Consider the following 20,934-nt stretch of genomic DNA (forward strand, 5'->3'; position numbering starts at 1 on the left):
CGGACCGGGGCACGAACCCGCGTCCCCTGCATCGGCAGGCGGACTCTCAACCACTGCGCCACCAGGGAAGCCCTCAATCAATATTATTACAAGTAGAATCCATTAGCATTAAGTTCCCACACAGGATCACTCTCAAACCACCCGAGCCCCTCCCTCTCTGTCCCCCAGACTCACGGGGTGCTTGGCACCCCCTGCTTCTCCAGCCGGCTGGCTCCTGGCTCCACCTCTGCACTGCACTGTCATTGTCTTCGGTGCTGTTCTTGCCCCTGGCTCTTGGTGAGTCAGAACCACCTTATGTGCCCTGGTATCTTTGGCATCCAGCCCAGGGCGTGGCGCAGTGCAGGACTGCAGGGAAAGGCACGAGTGGCTTGGACTGAAAGGGCCTCAGAGCCTGGAGAGCTCCTGGGGCTGGAGTGGTTGCAGAAGGTCATCAGGTGAGCTGATGGGTGGCCACTTCAGAGGCTCGGTGAGGCAGGAGGAAGGCTGTGAGGCTGGGAACATAGGAACCTTGTTTTGCTAGAGCCCCAAGAGAACTCAGACGTGGGGTCTGTATTGCATATATCCTTCCGCCATGTTATACCTGATGAAATGGATGGCTGGGTGAGACCCAAGTCCCTGAGCTCACAAGCATCAGGGGAAGTGGAACCTAACCCTCTTGATTACCCTGTTGGGCCGTACCTACGGGATTCACAGGGGCTGCAGTGATGTGACATGAGCTCTGTGCTGTGGCTCTTCCATGTGCCCCTGCAGACCCCTGCCCCCCACCTCCACCCTGCTGTGCCCACGGGGAGGAAGCTGCCCTCTGCGGTCTACCCCAGCAGGTGCCCTTGACCTGCAGCTGCCCACTGGGCCAGTCCAGCAGCAGGAAGCCCCCAGTGGAGATGGGGGGAGGCAGCCCCTCAGCCTGTTCCCTTGTCCTGTCCACTCTGCTCCTGCCTCTAGGGTTCTTGCCCAGCTCTTGCTGGTTTCCCTTAGCCCCACCCCCACCCTTGTAAACAGACCCTTTTAAAACTGTCCTCCGTTACACTGGTAGAGCGTGTCATCTGTCCCTGCCAGGATCCTGATGAATACTGGCACGTTTTAGAAAGAGTAATCTAGCAGTTCTATTTTAATTTTCCACTGTGCATTGAAGGGAGAGAGACTAGAAGAGAGGCAACCAGGTACGTGGACGAACGAATAGGGCCTGCTATTCACAAAGGGCTGTCAATTTAGCTTTTGGCCTTTTATATTCAAATGAGGGATTTTAGGTAGAATTGCAGCAATACTGTGGCAGGACTGAAACAAAAATATACTGATAACCCTCTTCTGGCACTTCTTAATTTAAAAAAAATCTTTTTTTTTTTTTTTTTTTTTTTGAATTATCACATGCTAGTAATTTTCTTTAATTTTTTTTTTTTCCGGCTGCACCATGCAGCTTGTGGGATCTTAGTTCCCTCACCGGGGATCGAACCCGGGCCCCCGGCAGTGGAAGCATGGAGTCCTAACCACCGGACCGCCTGGGAAGTCCCCTTCCTTTTTTTTTGGTGTGTGTTTATTAGGAGCTTCAATATATAAAAATGGAAATGGTCTGTCTGTATCAGCCCAAGAGCGAGGCTGTTTTCTGTTAGTTAGGACTGAGGGTTATGAGGTCTTGGTTTAGCGTGGCCACATGACAGAAGTGGGAAGTCTAGGTGCATTGTTCAGGGACATGACCGCTGAATGTACCCACCAAGGGCGAAGGGAGGGAGGAGTCAGGTTATTCCAGAGTTTATGGCCTGGGAAACACGTGTAAACGGGGCAGTCACAGAGGTACTTGGGAAGAGAATATGTACAAGTGTGTTTTGGTGCACATCTAGGAGTAGTGTTCAAAGTGGACCACTGATGTAATGACTGTAGCTTTGGCCGAGTTGGGATGGCATCGAGGGCAGTGTTAGCAGTTTTCTCTTCTCTGGGCCTGGAGGAAGATTCTTGCGACTGGCACAGTCTCAGGAATGGGGGTGGTTCCCAAAGAGGGGGGAGGGAGAGCTTTGGCTCATCAGCATAACCAAAGGAGGTTGTGAAACAGAAACACATCCCTGGGGGAGGGGAGTGATAAACAAGGCTGGAAGTCTTGACAGTGACCGTCTCTGCTCCTTAGAAAAGAAGAAGACTGCTGTGCAGTGTTGGGTGATCTTGGGCATAGTTAATGCCTGGCCGTCTGGTCGACCAATGGGTGGACCATTGTCTGCTGTGCCTGGGGTATCTAGGTAACGGGAAGTCCTTGGCAGAACTGAAGACAGTGTTATATTCTTTTTTCGTATGTTGGCATGTCTTCCTCCTAAGACAGTGAGCTTAATCTCTCTTCTCAGTGTTTGCTCCTTTTGCCCAGTTATGGGACCTGCAGAAGCCTTGGGCCACCTGTGTGGGTGACTTTGCAGGGGGGTAGCGAGAAGATGGGTAAGCTATGAGTACTCCATCTGGGTCTGCATCCCAGGAGAGAAGGCTTTGGGGAATCTTGGCTGGAATGGTTGAGGTCAAGATAGATGTCAAGACCTCCAGGTCTGTTTCTGGTGCTTCCTCGCTGGCTGTCTGTCCTTGGGTAAGCCACTTACTGTTTCTGTGCCTCAGTGCCCACCTCTGTAACTGAGTTATTGTTCAACTATTTATACACTTGGAAAGTATGAGTTTCAGATTGCCCATTGGTTTTATCAGTAGGATCTGAGCTTTGGTGTTGTCGTCTGTAAAATGGAGATAAAAATACCTTGCAGAGTTGCTGTGAAGATTTAAAGGTGATGATGGTGGTAATAGCTTAAATAGATCATTTAATTTCCTATTTACTATAACAAAGCAGGTATGATTATCATCCTTGTTTATAGATGTAGACACCGAGGGACAGAGAGGTTAAGCTACCTGCCCAAAGTCACACAGCAAGTAAATGGTGGCACTGAATGATTTCCCCCATGTGGTCTAGTTCCAGAGCCCAAGATCCCATGAGTCTGTGCTCAGTCAAGGTCTGTAGAAAGCCCAGCTCAGTGCCTGGCACACAGTAGGTGCTTAGTAAACTTGAGTTCCCTCCTTTTTATCCTCAGAATGCATTTGGAAGTGGAGGTCCCCACAGTGCTTCTGGTAAGGCTGTTCTGCCCACCCCATGTTTTCTGATGTCCAGTTCGGGGGTGGGGGTGGTGTTCATTCCCCCTTCTTCAGCTGTCAAATGCACCTTTCAGAACCTCTCTATTTATTACCTTCCTCTTCTCCTCCCCACCCTCCCCACCCCAACCTCTTCCTTCCGGAAGCTTCCTTTCCCTCCTCCCTCCCAATGGCTGAGCTTGATAATAAACAGTCACCTACTTACTATCATTTTTTTAAAAAAATTGAAGTGGAATTCACATAACATAAAATTAACCATTTTAAAGTGTACAGTTCAGTAGCATTTAGTACATACACAATGTTGTGTAACCACCACCTCTTTCTAGTTTCAGAGCATTTTCATCACCCCAAAGAAAATCCAGTACCCGTTAACAATCACTCTCCCTTCCCCCTCTTCCTAGCCCCTGGCAACCACTAGTCTGCCTTCTGTTTCTATAGATTTCCTTATTCTGGACATTTCATATAAATGGAATGATAATATGTGTGCTTCTGTGTCTGCCTTCTTTCATTTAGCATAATGTTTTCGCGGTTCATCCACATTGTAGCATGTATCAGAGTTTCATTCCTTCTTATGGCTGGATAGTATTCCATTGTATGTGTATACCGCATTCTGTTAATCTGCTGTTAGTTAGGTTGTTTCCACCTTTTGGCCACTGTGAAGAGTGCTGCAGTTGACCTCCACCATCTTTTATGCAATTACTGTCCCCTGTTGCAGTTTGGGCACAGGGGTTGTGGCTTCTGGTGTCCCCTGAGGCCTAGACAGGGTGAGCGCATTCATGACCTCTGATTGCTGGGTCTGTTGAAACCAAGAGGGAGAAGGCTGGGAGCTAGATGTGCCCCTAGCTCTTGGGCCTGGCTCTGCATACTTTATCTGGTTTAATTTTTGCCTAGAGGGAAGTAGAGAGTGGAAAGTGCTGGTTTTTCTCCACCCTGAAGTACTTCTCCCTCCTGTGCCTGGGACAAGTTCATAATAGCCAGTTGGGAAATTTCTTAGCTCTGTGACCTAAGGTCTACTCTGACCTCAGCGTCCTCATCTGTAAAATGGGGGTGATTGTTCTTGTTTCACAGAATTGTGAGGATTAAATGGGTTGGAACCTGCCGGAATGCTTGCTTCTTTCCCTACCTGGATTTGGAGTTCTGGGTGAGGGACCAGTTGAGGGAAGGCACTTGGAGGCAGGACGATTTTTGTGGAATCCTTCTCGATTAACAACTACCGGTGCCTTTTGGGGTCCTCTTAGAAGGGGAAGAAGCTGAGATAATTCTCGTCACCACGTTTAGCTGTCACTGCTGAAAAGTTGTCCCCAACTTCCCTTTTCTGCAGTTAGTTAACTTTGATGCTCAGTGTATGAATCTGTGGAAATTTTCTCCCATTTCACCCCCAGGCACAACTAGGCTCTGAGCTAACTTCAGGAAGATGAGCTTTCTGTTGATTGTATTCTTTTAAAAAGTACTTATGAGGCATCCTCCATGCCAGTTAACTTGTAGGATGTTGTTTGCAAGGGTCTTTTTTTTTTTTCCCTGTGGTCAGTGGAAGAGTTTGGGGGCCTGGCAGACCAGGACTTGCCTCCTGGCTTTACCTCTCACTGACCAGCTCTGTAACCCTTGAGGGCAGATCACTGACCTTTCACTTTTTTTTAATCTGTAAAAATGTGAAAATGAGTCACCTTGCTTTGCGGTTGCTGTTGTGTCAAATAGTGTTCTGTTGGCTGCAAATCTTAGACAACCCAAACAAGAGTAATTAAATAATAAGGGGTATTGCATCTCCCCAGGCAAGAAGTCTGGAGGTAGAAAGAGTCTAAAATTGCTTGACTTGGCAGTGCAAAGGATCCAGGTGTTTTCTCTCATTCCCCTCATCAGCCATCCTCAGCAGGTGGGTGAGTTCTTCCCTCCTTGTCACATAGTGGCTGCAGCGGCTCCAGGCATCATGGGTAGATCTGCTGGAGTCCAGCGAAGCAGGATGGTGTTTCCTTCCGTCTAATTCCTTTTTATTAGTGAGGAAGCTCTCCCCCAAGAGACCCCTTGCAGACTTCTCTTAGGTGCTCTTGTCCTTCGTTTTAGTCTGCATCCTTTAGGTCCCCTGGGTCCTAAGGCAAGGATTAGACTGCTAATGCTTTATTTGGGAAGTCAAGGCCCAGTGAGGTCAAGATGAGGGAACAGAAGGGGGAGTGAGGCCCAAAAGACACGAAGCCATGTGATGTAGTGTGTTATCCCTCTGGCTACTATTTCAGGATGAGCCTCAAAAAGATACCAGCTGGTGTGTATGCCTGGCACACAGGGCCTTCTTTGGGAGGGTTGCCAGGAGAAACTGTACCTGGATTTGTCAAAGAAGCACACTGATAATATCTCTTGAAATTAATTTTTAAACCTTCCCTAAGTCCTGGTACATTTCTCGCCAGTTGCTTTACCCTGGAAGGTTGTGTAGCTAGTGGTTTAGGACACAGACTCTGGAGTCAGACTGCCTGGGTTCAGATCCAGGTGCTGTAGCTCACCAGCCCAGTAGGGACCTGTGCCTCCCTTTTAGTAATGTTTGGAGAATTAAGTGAGTTAATATCTGAAAGCACTTGGGACAGTGCGTGGCAGAGCCAGTGCTCTGTGCATATGATTTTAATCTTTGGAAACGTACCCTTTTGCCGTGACCATGATTCTTGAACTTTCATCTGTAGAACTCAGAGCTCTTTGACACGTTGTCCTGTGTAGTGACTATCAGCCACTCTATGTTTACTGAGTCTAGGACTGTAAAGAACACAGATTGAGATGCACAGACACTCTTCACCTTCATGTATGCCCTCAGTGAGCGGTACCTACCCGAGGGCATCCTCCATCTGTCCTCCTCTCTCCCTCCGCCATGGCCTCCTGTGACTCGGAGCCTGTCTGCTTTAACTCTAGGGCTTTAGCACAGCGCTTGACACATGCAGGTGTGCGAGAATTGCTTGTTAAACGAGTTGTCGGTACTTTCTACCTTGAATTACTTTTTTACAGACATGTCTTATTTCCCTTACTTTCCTATGAACAGTTTGAGGACAGGACCCAGATCTTTCATGTTTTAGGCAACATTTGGTTGGATGGTTGGATGATTGAATGGATTCCAGGTGAGGACACAACACACAGGTGCCCAGGCAGAGAGATAATAACATTGCAAAGGGCCAGGACATGCCATCCTAGGGTCATGAGGTTATGTAGTTTAATGTTTTCCAACTAATGCGCAAAAAAAAAGTTTGCTGCCCTGTGCTACTTAACTAGCAACTGACTCCTCCTTTTCCTCCCTCTCTTGTGGTCCATCCTGGATGATGTGGATTGATGCATAGCATAGATTGAGGGGCACGGGCTGGAGGGAGGAAGATGAGCTGGAAAAGTTTAGGCCTGAGATGAGGAGGGCTTGAGGGTACAGTGCAGTGGTGGAAATGGAAAGTTTGAGAGAGGGAGTGAGTAGGAAAGGATATCAACAGGGCTTCCCGTCCCCGCCGGCTTGCAGGGAGTGAGGAGAGGAAGAGTACTGGATTCCTTTGAGTACTAGTACCTGGGTGACTGGGAGACAGGACAGGGGCCAGGCCCCTCCCCCCACCCCCCTACTGTCCACCTGTCTCATGAGATGAAAACGAATGTTGTTCTTATCTTCTCCATTTGATAAATGCAAATTTTCAGGATAAGTGGAAGGAATACTGGCCTCTGGGTAATCAGGCTCCTGGGACCTGACTGGCCTTGGACTCGGCCTTAGCCTTGCTGTGGGACCTTGGACAAGTTTTTCCGTTCTCTGGGCCTTAGGGGTTGCCTCCCCTCCAAAATGAGAGGCTCATTCTTTCCTTCTGTGGCATTTATTGAGTGCCTACTGTGTGTAATATTCTAGGCACGGGCATAGACACGGTTTCTGTTCTCACGGAGTGTACATTTCAGTTGGAGGAGACTGACAGTAACTGAGGTGAATGCCGGGAGAAAACTCACGAGTGATGTGATGGAGAGTGAGTGGGGCTTCTTTCCATTGGTTGGTTGGACACGGACTCCGTGAAGAGGTGGCATCTGAGGCCACAGTCTGGGAAGGTCTGGGGGGCAGAGTGTTTTTGGAGAAGGGAATCAATACGTAAAGGCTCCAAGGGAGAATCAGCTTCAAGAACATTGTAAAGGGTGTGAGAGGCTATGAGATCAGAGAGGCCACATAGGCTGTAGTTAAGAGTTTGCATTTTATTCTAAGTGTGATGGGAGGTTGGAGGACACTTTTTTTCCACTAGAGTCCCTTTTGTTTATTTTCCTCTTTACAAGGACCATACTTTGAAATATCCAAAAAGGTGTGTTAACTAAACAACAGAATGAACAACCTTGAAATATTTTAGGTTTTTAAAGTGGGGGGAAATAATATATGGATCATGATAAATATCTTTGAGGATCCCCAGGGATCTAAAGATGGCAGATTGAGATACTGTCAACTAGACAATCTTTAAGGTCCCTCTGTTTCAAACATTTATTCTTCTCAAAGCTGATTGCCGTATGATTAAAAAAAAAAAAGATGACTGCCACCTACTGATAGAAGATGAATTTTTGCACAATGAAAATCTCAAACCCGGTGGATTTCTTCTGTCACGCATCTGGCTTTATACCCTCCATTTCTCGACCTGAAGTGGCTCTGGGGAAGGGGTGATGGGGTGATGGTCCTGCTTCTTTCTTTCTGACCCAGAGAATCTCAACTCGTGTTTCGATGTCCTTCTGCCTCAGTGCACAGTGTATGACAAGAAGGAGTGCTGACCTGGGGAGTTGCTCTTGTTGGATGTTTCAGTGGGAAAAAACACTGCCAACAGTTGTCTGGTCTCCATTGTTTGTAGTTGACCCGCGGTTACACTGCATTCCCCTATTCAGTGTCCCTACACCCTAACCCTGGCCAACAGGCCTTTGCCTAATGTATTTAACACCCTGCCCCAGTTATTAAATTCTCAACTGATTTATTTCTGATTTGCATTTGCCGTGGCTGAATGAATCTGCTGACTTCCGTTTTCTTTTTCTGTTACAGATCGTGTGCACAGGTGACTGTAAGTACCACTTCCCATTCCACTCTTATGTTGTTCGCTACTGCCCCCCGATGGACACAGCAACATTAACAGCAACGTGAAAATCACAGAAAATGCTAATTTGCTAAAACTTGCTTAGTTTCCAATTTTTCTTTAGAAGTGGGGTGAGGGTGAAAACAGCAAGTGAAAGAAAAAATTTTTTATTTGTGCAATCCTGACAAATAAAAAGATAATTTTTCTGTGGTTTTTTTTTCTAGCCTACATCTGTAGGTGATCAAAAAAAAACCACTTAGTTTTCATAATGCAGTATCATTTATGTTTATTTCATGTACTGTTATCCCATAATTATTTTCTTGTGTTGCTACATTACCACATGATTTTTAAAATGGTGTACAGGCTTTGCATAACCTTTGGAAAACCAGACGTAGCCTCCTGGATATTTTGCTTCCACGTGGAGGGCTGAATGCCATTTGCTGGTCCATTGAAGTCCTCCCAGGTCTATAGTAAAATGAGAAAAATAGGGACAGTATAATAAGTTTTTTATGAAACTAAATATATTCAGTTGAAATCACCGTTTACTCAGGGATTATGTCCTTACTAATTTTTTGGATCATAATTCGTTTCTTTAAGAAATAAAATTATTTATTTCTATAAGAAATAAAATTAATAGTATTTGGTAATTCTTTAATGTACGTTTTTGAAAAAATAAAAACTGGTAACTTTTGTCTGTCCTCAAAATTCAAGGACTATTTTTTTTTTCCTGGTTGGTAAAATCTCAAAGTCTGTGAAGCATAGAGATAAAATAATTAGCATGTTCTCACAGTGCCGTACAAAGGGGGCAGACCTTGCTGAAACCTTCTAATAAAGAAAAGCTCAGTTAATAACAGTAATTATGCAAAGCCTGTGCAAACAATAGAAAGAGTTCTACAGTTGCTTTTTCTTCCTTGTTAATCAGTTTGGTAAATAAACTGGTAGGTTCCTTGTGCAGGCTTGAATCACTGGTGCAAGAGAAGAAAACATCTGTGTGTAGAGGTGATACTGTAAAGTGGGGAAAGGGAGATGAGGGAACTATGATGCGTTTTAAAAATTATAATAAAAAAGTCTGTTGTATGGCTGGTATATGGTGGGAGGTGCCATTTTATTAGCTTGCATTTCGTTCTTCTTTCCCGTGTTCTAGGCTCCCGCTGTGATCTGGTTGAATTCACACCTACAGCCAGTGAGATTCAATCTATCAAGGCACCAGGAAACTTTTCAGTGATAAATGTAACGGATTTGAGTGGCCAGAGTCAGCAGTTTCCCCCAGCAGACAGTGATGGGAAGGCTTCATTTTCAGGGCTGGTTCCTGGGATGCACTATCTTTTCACCTTTTCAAATGGCTCCAGTACCTGCTGCCAAGAAGTGCAAATACGTGAGTGAGACTTTTCTTTTGGGATGGATTGTGGGTTTTAGAGAATGTCAGTGTCTTCATGTTTGAACAGTACTACGATGGCGCAGTGGTTAAGAGCCCAGACTGAGAATCAGGGTCCCAGGTTTGCTTCCTGGATCTGTCAGTGTTTCACTGTATGACCTGGGGCTAGTCATTGGTCCTCTTAGACCTCAGTTTCTTCATCTTTATTACCAAAACTACATACATATACACGCACGTATTTTTAAAAGATATTTTAAAATGTACTTTGCTGACCTATTGAAAGTTAAGAACTTCCTTTTCTAGGGAATTCCCTGGTGGTCCAGTGGTTAGGACTCCACGCTTTCACTGCCAAGGGTGCAGGTTCAATCCCTGGTTGGGGAACTAAGGTCCTGCAAGCCGTGTAGTATGGCACCAAAAAAAAAAAAAAAAAAAAAGCTTTTTAAAAACCTTTCCCTGTATAAACAGAATCCTTGTATGAATCAACAAAATTTAGTTCTTGACATATTTCTCTTTCTTTAAAATGGTGCCATAGCCTTCTTCAGGAATTTGTTGTGAAGCATAAATGAGAAAATGTGTGCACAGCACCTGGCGCAGTGCCTGGGACCCAGCCAGCACCCAGAATAGGACTGCTGCTGTTCTTGCTGCCCTCACGCTGTGACTGTGGCTATTGTTTTATCATTATCCTCACCCCATCATCACTGTTGATTGCAAATGGCACCGCAATGATAACCTGCCAAAATGCTACTCTGACACTGTGAACTGGTTACTTTAGAAAGAGGAGGTTCAGGTCTGAGGGGCTTTCTGGCATGAAGATTATTGCATTGTGGGCCACCAGATTCTTCTGTGCCTGGTCCCTTTTCTTTCCTCTTGTTTCCTCTCCTGCCCTTCTTCTTTGATTGGATCAATGTTTGCATCTCCCAGGTTCCAGGTAAGGCACACTCTCCTTGCTGTCATTTGAAGGCCACATGCATGCTGAAGTGGTGTTACCTGTACCACCTTTATTCTTCTGGGATAAGGCCCTGGGTCCTTGAGAAGGGCCTTATTGCCTATGCAATAAGGGTAACTTCTGTTTCTAGTCGTTACTCCTCCATCTAGACTATAATTAGGATGCATCCATTTTGAAGTTTTAGTTACTGTTAATAACCATCATGGCTTCCATTGTGTTAAGATCCTGTACATCTACAATTTGACAGATGATGAAGTGAGGTACAGAGCAGTGAGATGACTTCGAGTACACTCACATGCTAGTGACTAGCAGGTTTGTACTCTGAGCCCTGATTTTTGAATGTCCAAATCCAATGACTTTGTTTACAATTTCAGGGTGCCTTAATAGTAATCCTTTGTGTTTAAGAGCTGTCAGCAGAGGAACCTGAGACTGAGATGTTTTAAGGGACTAATTCCAGGTCACACAGCTAAGGGGCAGAGCAGTACTTACAGCCAGATCTGGATTCCAAGACCAGCTCTTTTCTCTTTATGCCATTCTATCCTATGCCATCTTTAGGCCAGAGAACTGTGGAGCTTCCTCCTAATATCTGGGTTTGGAAAAAAAGTTATCACATGCTTCTACACTGTATATGCCTCTCCATAAGCAGTGTTTTTCTGGAGATAGACTTATTTTGCGTCTCAGGTCTCTTTTATGTCAGCTTCTGTACAGATTTAGCTCCATGTTCAAGTCATGGCCAACAAGGCCACCTTCTGTTATTTTTATATTTGTTTTATAGCCTTCTGTTTCACTAACACACATGCATACATGTATATGTGGGAATCTAAATGTATTTTGTTGGAGGGAAGTCCAGGAGGCAAATAAAGAGAAATGAAATTCTACGGTTGCAAAATTCACTTCTGGAAAGTAGACATACAGAGCAGTCCTTACTCTTACATTTCTTTCCGAAATATAATTTTTTTCTTTCCTTTTTTTGGGAAACAATATTGAAATAGAACCCAGTTCTACAGAAGCTGTTACCATCAGTCCAACCAGTGTGACCCTAACCTGGAAAAACGACACAGCTGGAGTAGTGAGTAAGATGGAAAATGGGCAGATGAGTCTTGCAAATGAAACAGGTGGTAACAGCACATACCCAAGTCCAGGAAGCAATGAGACTTCAGGAGATACCACATTAGGTAAGATGAGTAGCTTCTTGTCCTGTATCCTAGAGCCTTGCCCATTCAAGTTGCCTGCTGGAAAGAGATTGATTTTCATTAACTGTGGAAGACGAGAAAAGTTTCTGTATTGTTTCAAGCCCAGGAGTTCAGGTGGCAGGATCACTCAGTATTAAGGTCCTGTGTGTTTTGGGATATTTTAGCTACTTCCAGCTGTTGGGTTTAAAATTTTTTTCATCATTATTGATTAATACTTACTTTTCTGCTAAGACTTGGCAACGGAGACCCGTTAGAAATGTGTCTTGGGCTTCCCTGGTGGCGCAGTGGTTAAGAATCTGCCTGCCAAGGCAGGGGACGCGGGTTTGAGCCCTGGTCTGGGAAGGTCCCACATGCCACGCAGCAACTAAGCCCGTGTGCCGCAACTGCTGAGCCTGCGCTCTAGAGCCCGCACGCCACAACTACTGAAGCTCGCACACTGCAACGAAGAGTAGCCCCCGCTCACCGCAACTAAAGAAAGCCTGTGCGCAGCAACGGAGACCCAACGCAGCCATAAATAAATAAATAAATTAATTAATTAAAAAAAAAAACAAAAAGAAATGTGTCTTGATGGTGTTGGTAATTACTAGGCTTCTTTTAATCTCCCCAGGGAAGTTGATGCTATATTTATATTCCTGGGAGCTTCTGTTGGGCATGAAAGTTTGATATACTTTATAGAGGAGTATGTGCTTCAAATGAAATAAGAGTCCAGTGACTCTTATTAAGCTTAGATTTTTATTTAGTTTAGATGTCAGTACCCTGAGCCACCTGTTACAGCTGCAAATTTAGCTTTTTTTTTTTTTAAGCTGAAAAGAACCAAAAATATAAAAAACAGATGAGACGCTCTTTTTAAGCTGAGAAGAATACACAATTTAAAAAAGAGGTCCTGTGTTGGTTTTCTGATCACACCCTGTGTCGGGTGTGCTCTCATTGGCTGGTGAAGACTGTGGAAAGCTGACCTCCTGAGCCCATGGTGTGAAGTGACCGCCTGGCACAGCGCCTTCTGCATGCGGAGGAGGCCAATCAATGCTAAACCAGTGGTTTTCAACATTTTTTTTTTTTTTTAAGCCTGGAAACTATTTCTTTAAATAAAATCTTGCCCAGATGCCCAGTAAGTAAAAAGAACTGGAGAGAAAGGAGCTACAGGGATGCAGTGTCACAGGTACCTTCAAAAACCTCCTGGAGGTTCTCAGCACGGTTTTAGAGAAAACAGAAACCCACAGTAAAGATTTGCTGTATGATGAGAGAGAGAGAGGAAAAGAAGGAGAGGGCAGAGAGGAGATAGAAGAGAATTAAGGAGGAAGAAGAAGGCAGAATTTAGAAATGCTGATGGGACAAGGTGATACAGAATTGGTGACTATAGGCAAGGAGAGGTGGACAGGTGGCCAGAAGCATGCAGCCCAGGAACCAAGGATCCTCACTCCACCTTAGAGCCCCCAAGGTCAAGGCTGTGTTTATCAGCTGCTGTTTACTGAGCACATACCATGTGCCTAGCTGTCCTTAATACGTCAGGGTGTGCTCACAGTAACCCTGAGGGCTACAGTGGAAGAAATGGTAATGCCGAGAAGTTAAGTTTCTTCTGAGCTCCCAGAGTTTATTGAGCGTCATGTAGTGGGAACCCAGCAGCCTGATTCCAGAGCACTGTGGTACAGTGGTGTTCATAACAGTTACCCAGATCATTGAGCCGGCTGCTTTATTCGTGTTGCACGTGTCTTTTTTAGAGAAATGTGCGTCCCAATGTAGAAATCTTTGCATCAGAAACATTTGATGTGAAGAATAGAATTGCAGAATGGATCAGCTCACCTCAGAGCTGGATGGTACCTTACAGTCATCCAGGCAAGTGTCTTTGAGTTCAGCCACCTCAAGCAGGGCTGTGGATCTGTCTGCAGTGCTACCTGTGCTTGTATCAATACATGCTTAAAGCTGGAGCCCTGGGTTCTAGTTTCCCTGATGCTACAAGCAGTGTGCATTCTTGAGCAAGTCACCCTGCTGTTCTGAATCTCTATGTTCTTATCTCAAGATCGAAGGGAGTGCATGTCAACTTGGCCAAAATGGTTTGGTTTATGTCACAACCAGTCAAATAAAGTGATAGAAAGAACGGAGGGCGGGTAGTATAGACTGGAAATCTGAAAATTTCCCTTGGGGTTGGAATACAGGGAAGAGGGTCTTAGTTGAAATGTCTTGATACTGTGAAATATTATTTGTACTATCTGGAATTGAGACCTTTAGATGTAGCAAATGATCACTTTTTTTTGATGCTTGTTCCTGATATCTAAAACAAATATTAAATGCTGCTGTTTAAAAGGGCAATTTAGAAGAGTATCAGATCACTGTTGGAATTAACTGTCATGGAGAACAGTTCAGATCCTAAAAAATTATGGCTTTAAGATTTATTCTTTTCTCCTTTTTTTCTGCGTAATGATAAGTTTTCTCCCTGCTGTGAAATGATGGAACTGCACTGGACTCTGATATAAAGGAAGTATTTTTAGTGGGTCACATTGAAACATCAATGTCCCCAGTCATTCTTAATGAAAGGTGACTGCAAGTATCTTATTCCATCCGTGCCCGCTGTGTGTTTTTAAAATAGAGCCTCATCCAGTTTCTGGTCTTCGTGTTGTCTTCGTGGGTGTGACGCACGTTGCTCTTACCTGGAAGAACGATAACATCACTGACACCTGCCGGATGCTCCTTGAAGGAAGCCAGGAGTCGACTCAAAACTTAGCAGTCAATATTTCAGACCTGAAGCCAGGGATTCAAAACAAGGTCACCCTGTGTCTTTCAAATAAGACACAGAATGGCCCTCTGGTTACCGAAAATAGCTTAGGTGAGTTACAAAAGTGGGCTTCTGATCTGCCTTGCTGGTTTTGACTTTCAGTAACTTATAGTTAAGAAAAATTGTTCTTATAATTTGTACGGAGTTTAGAATTTATAGAGGTCTTCTCCACATTTTAGTTTGACCTCCACGAGTGTGTGAGGAAGGAGGGGAAAATGTTCTTATTTTACAGGTCAGCACAGTGGGTGTTGAAACTTTTTGGAGTCTGGCATCCAGGCAAGTAGCTGGGCCCTTTAGCTTCTTAAACTTTCGGTTCGATAGATAACAGATGTGTTAACCCAAGTGGGCCCCACTGGAGCAACTTAACCGCATCCATTGAGAAAAGGGCTGCTTATCAGGCAAATCTAGCAGATGTCTTCTGCATTGACAGTGGAGTAGTCATTTGCAGACTTCATAGAATTTTCAGGGGTAACCCTGTGAATTGAGAACAAGTACTCTATCCCCATTTTACACATAAGGAAACAGATGTACAAAGTAGGTGTCAGGATTCTTGATGGCAGGTGAAAGAATCAGACTTCAAATAGCTTAGACTAAAAGAGCAACTTCTTGGCTCGTGTATATTTCCCCACCAGGGGCAGCAAGGCCTTGAAGGAAGAGATGAGGTGACTCTTGTCTCTCTTTCCTGCTTTTTTCTTTTTACCAACTTTCCCCTGGTTCAGCAGTTCTGCTTGTTTCACCCTCTCTCAGCAGGGGACTGGTCCAGGGAAAGAATTCCTTGAGTGGGCTCTGCTTAGCCAAGTGTGAATCATGAGGTGGTCCTGGAAATCCATGTTTGGAGTTGGGTGGGAGAAGATGGTTTCTTGAAGGAAGCTGGGGAGAGATGCAAATCGCTGAGTTGGAGAGAGAAGCACAAATATCTGCGGTGCTACCTGGGCTAAAAGTACAAAGTGAAATACCTGCCCCAAATCAGGACCCTTTCACAGAGAACGAACGTGTGGACACGGTGGAGGGGAAGAGGGTGTGGTATGGATTGGGAGATTGGGATTGACATATATACACTACCATGTGTAAAACAGATAGCTAGTGGGAACCTGCTGTATAGCACAGAGAACTCAGCTCCGTGCTCTGTGGTGACATAGATGGGTGGGGTGAGGAGGGGGTGGGAGGGAGCTCCAAGAGGGAGGGGATACATGTATACATACAGCTGTTTCACTTTGTAGTACAGCAGAAACTAACACAACACTGTAAAACAACTATACCCCAATTAAAAAAAAGAAAAGGCAAAAAAACTCACCAAACCCCCAAATCAGGGCCCTTTCAGGAGCATGTGTATCTCTGGGGGAGGAAGGGAACAGGTATTTGTGGAGTCCCAGCTGTGGGTACTGTCTGATGTGTCGTCTTACGGTGGGGAGGGCACCGGCGCTGACAGAAGACAGGGATGCACTTCTGTCGCAGGTAATGTCTTTGCCTTCTGTGTTTGAAACAGATGCCAGCAACACAGACTGCTTTCTGCAGCCACCCAGGAGCCCCACTGCCCCTGGGTACAAATACGGACTCGAACCTGCAGCCCCGTCCTCTGACCCTTCTCTGCCCCAAGGCACCACGGAAGTCCTGCTTTTTGGGTTAAAGCCTGACACACAGTACAACGCCACTGTTTATCCTCGAGCAGCAAATGGTGCCGAAGGACAGCCCCGCGCCACAGAGTTTAAAACAAGTATGTTGAATTTTGTAAAGTGGCTTCAGCCAGAGTTTTCTAGCACAAAGTTTGTCTTCTGTGATTCTGGTTCTGAGTTATCTCTTGCTTGATAAGTAGTTTCGCTGCGGGAGAGAGTTTTCTGGAAGCGGTTTTGGACAGAGCAGATCCGGTGAGTTTCTTCTTAACTCGGTGGCCAAGACCCTTCTTTCCTTGAGCTCATTACAACGTAGCTGCTCATTTCCTTGAACAGCTACCATGTGCAGATGCTAGGCGCTACCTCATTCTTTCCTTCATAGCCCTGCATACTGGCCAACGAGACAAACTGGCATAATGTGTTTCTCTTGTAACTTGATATTCATTTTGTCCATGTTGGTTAAGTATTTTCCCCTTGAGAGAAGAAAATGAGTTTCCTTTTTTGGCCTGAACTTGGAAGGCATACTGACCTTCCTCTGTTACTTGCTGACATGCACATTGCTGCTTTCTACCTATAATTTGTCAGCACTCCCACTCTGTAAATTGAGCAGTCTTAGAGGCTTTCTGGATTGGTGCTGATGAGGGGGTAAAGAATGGTTCCTACCCTCAGGGAATTGCAGTATAGATGGGGAATCAAGGCAAACGTACCTGGGAAAGCACACGGTCAGGCTCTGTGGGTTCAGGAACAAAGGCTGTAGCCTTGCAGCTGTTGGGGGCTTGCTTGTAGGCAACACAGACTGACTCGGGTTATCTTATCCAACAGTATCTCTATTCTATATACGACAGTCTCTTTGCTGTACAGCAGAAACTAACACAACATCATATGTGTAAGTCAAATATACTCCAATAAAAATTAAAACAAATAAACAAACAAACCCCCCAAATATATCTGTTCTGAAAGGCTGTCATAGATCCATAGAATGGAGGGAGTAAGGATGGAGGCTGGAGGACCAAGGACAGAAAACAGTCTAGCATCCAGGAGACTCTGGAGGGCTGGTCCATGCTGGAGCTGGTGACACTCCCTCAGGATTCTAGGGTGGAGAGGGTGTCATGTTGCTTTCTAGATGGCTGTGCTGGGGAAGGGAGCCGCTGTCCCTCCAGCTTCCACATGGGTGACAGGCACTTCCTCCCTACAAGGGGGATTGGGATGCCTTTTGGAAGAGGGACTTGGATGCTGCATAGGCAACCCATGGTCACTGTGCACTGTAGCTGCCCACTGAGTGCTGTGGACATGGGAAGGCTGGAGCCTGATTTTAATATTAAATCCCAAAGGAAGCCCTCTTCTACAAGCAGGATCTGAACTTTCTTTGAAGGGAGGATAGGATTTGGATAAATGGAGAGGAGGAGGAGGAGGAGGAGGAGGAGGAGGAGGATGAGGAGGATGTGTCAGTTGAGGAAACGTCATGAGTGAAAGCGCAGATGATGGACACTGAGGTATGAAAGTGGAGAGGCACTGGAACTAGGTAACATCTCAAGGACTCTGACGATTCTGGAGGGGTTGATTCATTTCCTAGAGAGATGGTATATGTATGTTTTGAGAGCTGCTCTCTCTTTTGGAGGGGCTGGGAGGATGTGCTATAGGACACCTGGGGGCAATTTTTGGCTGGGGGAGGAGGGAGGGGGGGAAGGGACTCCTCCAGGGGTGCCATTGACAGTGGTGGGGCTGTCCTACATACAAGATGCTTGTGCAGGGAGGTGAGTGGGGCTGAAATCTAGTCTCTGGGCCTCTCACCAAGCCACACACCCTGGGGCAGAGCCATCCAGAGGAGGGCCTTTTTGCCTGATCCTGCTAAAAGCGGCCTGTGGATTAGTGTGGACCTGGGGTTCCCTGCTTTTTAAAGTGATTTGAGTGGAATTAAAGTAATAGCGATTGCATTTTTGGCTTTTGGTCATGTGGATATACACAAAGCCTGGTTTGTGTTGAGTGTCCTAGTGCTTAATAAATAATAATATTATATAATATATACTATTATAATAATTATATTATAGCCTTAACCCTCTCTATGTTGTGTGTGTATGTATGTGTATGTGTATACTCATGTGTACCCCCCCCACACACATACACACAGATACCCATACATGTATGGTACCAGGCACTTTTCAAGTGACTAATTAGGTGGGATGGAGTTAAGGACACCATCAGAGGATGTTGAGACGCCTGAGACTAGTCATGATAGGAAATCACCGCCAAGGCTGAAGAGTAAGGGGGAGGAGATGGTGTTTCTGGAGCCGAGCGAGGGCTGGGGCAGTGGAGGACACAGCTATGTCAGAACAGGAGACCCAGAGCAGGAGGCAGTGAGGAGAAAGACTCCAACTGCTTTCTCCTCCAGCTCCCCAGTAGCCTGCCCCTGTCGCTCATTGGTGGAACCTGGTCCCAGGCCACCTGGCAGAGTCTCTACCCCCCACCTGTTCCCCAGTGATGCAAGGTACAGGGCTCAGCCTCCCCGGGGCACAGAGCAGGCAGGAGAAGGACAGAGGGTGGATTGGGAGAGTGGGGTGGGCAAGTGGTGAATAACTAGCACTCTTGTGTTATCTTTTCTTGAGTTGGGATTATTATCCTGACTTTATAGATGAGGAAACTGAGCTCGGTGAGTTTCCTAAGATCCACCTGCCTATTCAAGTAGAGCTGACCTTGGAACCCAGACCTGCTTCCTGTGAAAGTCTGTGATCTTTTCTTGATCATGTAGAGTATAGTGTTCATTCTTGGGTGGATGTGTGCTTGAGACCTTTTGGGGTCACCCAGCACCTAGAGGGGCATGTGTAGAGTCCATGTTGTTGTTTGAGGAGTCTGTCGCATCTCTAAGAGTCAGCTCACAAGAAGAACGTAGAGTAACTATGCAGTTGCAATTGGCCAGGTTGTTTTCTTCACTGAAGATGCTGCCTGACTTTTGCTGAGACCGCCCTACACTCAGGTATGTTGCGTTAAATGGTGTAGAGTAGGAAGGAAGAAACGCTAAGAGTGTTTCTTAGATTAGATGACGTTCCTTGATGACAGCATCTCTCCCTCTCTCTGTCTCTTTCTGTCTGGCTTGGCCGTTCTGGTGGTTGTTAATTCCTCTTGTGTCTTTGCAGATTCCAGTCAGGTGTTTGACATCGAAGTTGTGAACATCAGTGCCACAGGCTTGACCCTGACCTGGAAAATCAATGAGAATGAGTCGTTTTCTGACTATACCTACATGATACAAGTTGCTGGCGAGACAGATACCTTCAATCTCACTGTCTGTGAGACTCGTGCCGTCATCACCCCACTCCGCTCGAGCACCTTATACAACATCACAGTGTGGCCTTTCCTTGACCACAGTTCCGAGGGCATACCGGGCTTTCTCCAAGTGTACACCCGTGAGTCCACTCATTGCTTTGCTAACCTTTCTTGCCTGCCTGCTATGCGCCTGGCGCAGATACAAGACAAATTCTGTTCCTGCCCTTGAGGAGAGCCCAGCTCAGCTTGTGGGTCCACAGGGACTCTTAACCACCTTCAGGATGTGTGATCTTATGACGGCGACCATTGATTGACCCTGCCCACACGCCCAGCATCGCGTGATGGGCTTTCCTTGCACGGTCTCATTTAATGTTCACAAATCTGTGACATGGCACTGGCCTCATTTTATGGATGAGGAAGCCAAGGCCGAGAGAGATGCTATGGACAGGTGTCAGACCTTGTGCTTGTCAGAGGTGGGATCAGACAGCTGGGCTCTCTCAGCTCCAGCCTGTGCTGGTGACAGCCATTCTAGTGTGCTAGCGACAGGGAGCAAGTTGATACATGGAGACAAAAAGAACCTGGTTATTCATGTCCCCTTGTCCTTTGGATGCTGACATTATAAGGAAATAGGACACAGCTATGTCTTGTCTTTTCTTTCTTCTGATCCAGCTGTCTCTTAAAGACAAGATGTTAGGCAGCAAATAAAAACCATTCTGTTCCAAGGACGGTCCAATAATTAAAACAATAATGGTGTGCCAGTAGAGTAGTAATGTAATAATATAGTAATATCGGTATTGCACTGTGCCAGGAGCTTTACATGTATTGTAGTGGTCTTCACGGTAGGTGTTAGGATCCCTGTCTTACAGATGAAAAGACTATAGCTCAGCACAGCTGAAGAGTTTGCCCAAGACCACAGAGCTGGTAAGCAGCAGGGCAGGGACTTGAACCCAGGGGTGCCTGGCTCTGGACCCAGGGCTCATCCTACCAGAATACTTTATTCGAGTGTCTGTTGCTTTCCAGGAAGCACACCTTAGGCATTCTTACAAACGTCTTCTGACTGGGTCTTTGGAGTAAATGCAATCTTTCTTTTCTTCACCTTTTACTTTTTTTTTTTTTTTAACTGTTTAATCTCTCTATTAGTTAGAGTCAGGTTCACTGTGAGTAACAAACTCCCCAAGTATCCAAGACAGAAGTTTATTTCTCTCTCATTATAAAAGAAGCCCAATGCTAGGCAGGATGGGATGGTTAGCTACCGCTCAGATGCAAGAACAGAAACCGTGAGCTATTTTAAGCTGAAGAGGATCTTATCTTGGGAACTGAGGGTTTATAGAATCATTGGAAGTGCTGGTGTGTTAGTTTTCTAGGACTGCCATAACAAGTACGACAGATTGGGAAGCTTAAACAATAGAAATCGACTCTCTCACAGTTCTGGAGGCAAGAAGTCTGAGATCAGGTGATTCAGGCTTGGTTTCTTCTGAGACCTCCCTTCCTGGCTTTGTAATGGCCGGCTTCTCCCTGTGTCTTCACGTGATTCTCCTTTGATCTGTGCATGTCTGTGTCCTAATCTCCTCTCTCTCTTTTTTTTTTTTAATTTTATTGAAGTATAGTTGATTTACAATGTTGTGTTTAATTTCTGCTGTACAGCAAAGT

General features: G+C 45.6%; 1 protein-coding gene across 1 annotated transcript in view; it reads left to right on the plus strand.

Annotated features, from left to right (window-relative positions):
* The window catches only part of PTPRJ (protein tyrosine phosphatase receptor type J), a 183,192-nt gene that overhangs the window by 109,673 nt on the left and 52,585 nt on the right, over positions 1-20,934 (plus strand). Inside the window, exons 2-6 of the mRNA XM_055091375.1 lie at positions 8,102-8,120; positions 9,277-9,507; positions 11,446-11,628; positions 15,903-16,130; positions 19,158-19,424. Of these exons, the coding sequence (XP_054947350.1) occupies positions 8,102-8,120; positions 9,277-9,507; positions 11,446-11,628; positions 15,903-16,130; positions 19,158-19,424 (928 nt within the window). The remainder of the gene's footprint in view (positions 1-8,101; positions 8,121-9,276; positions 9,508-11,445; positions 11,629-15,902; positions 16,131-19,157; positions 19,425-20,934) is intronic.

Source organism: Physeter macrocephalus, chromosome 16 (assembly GCF_002837175.3).
Source record: "Physeter macrocephalus isolate SW-GA chromosome 16, ASM283717v5, whole genome shotgun sequence".
Classification (NCBI taxonomy): Eukaryota; Metazoa; Chordata; class Mammalia; order Artiodactyla; family Physeteridae; genus Physeter; species Physeter macrocephalus.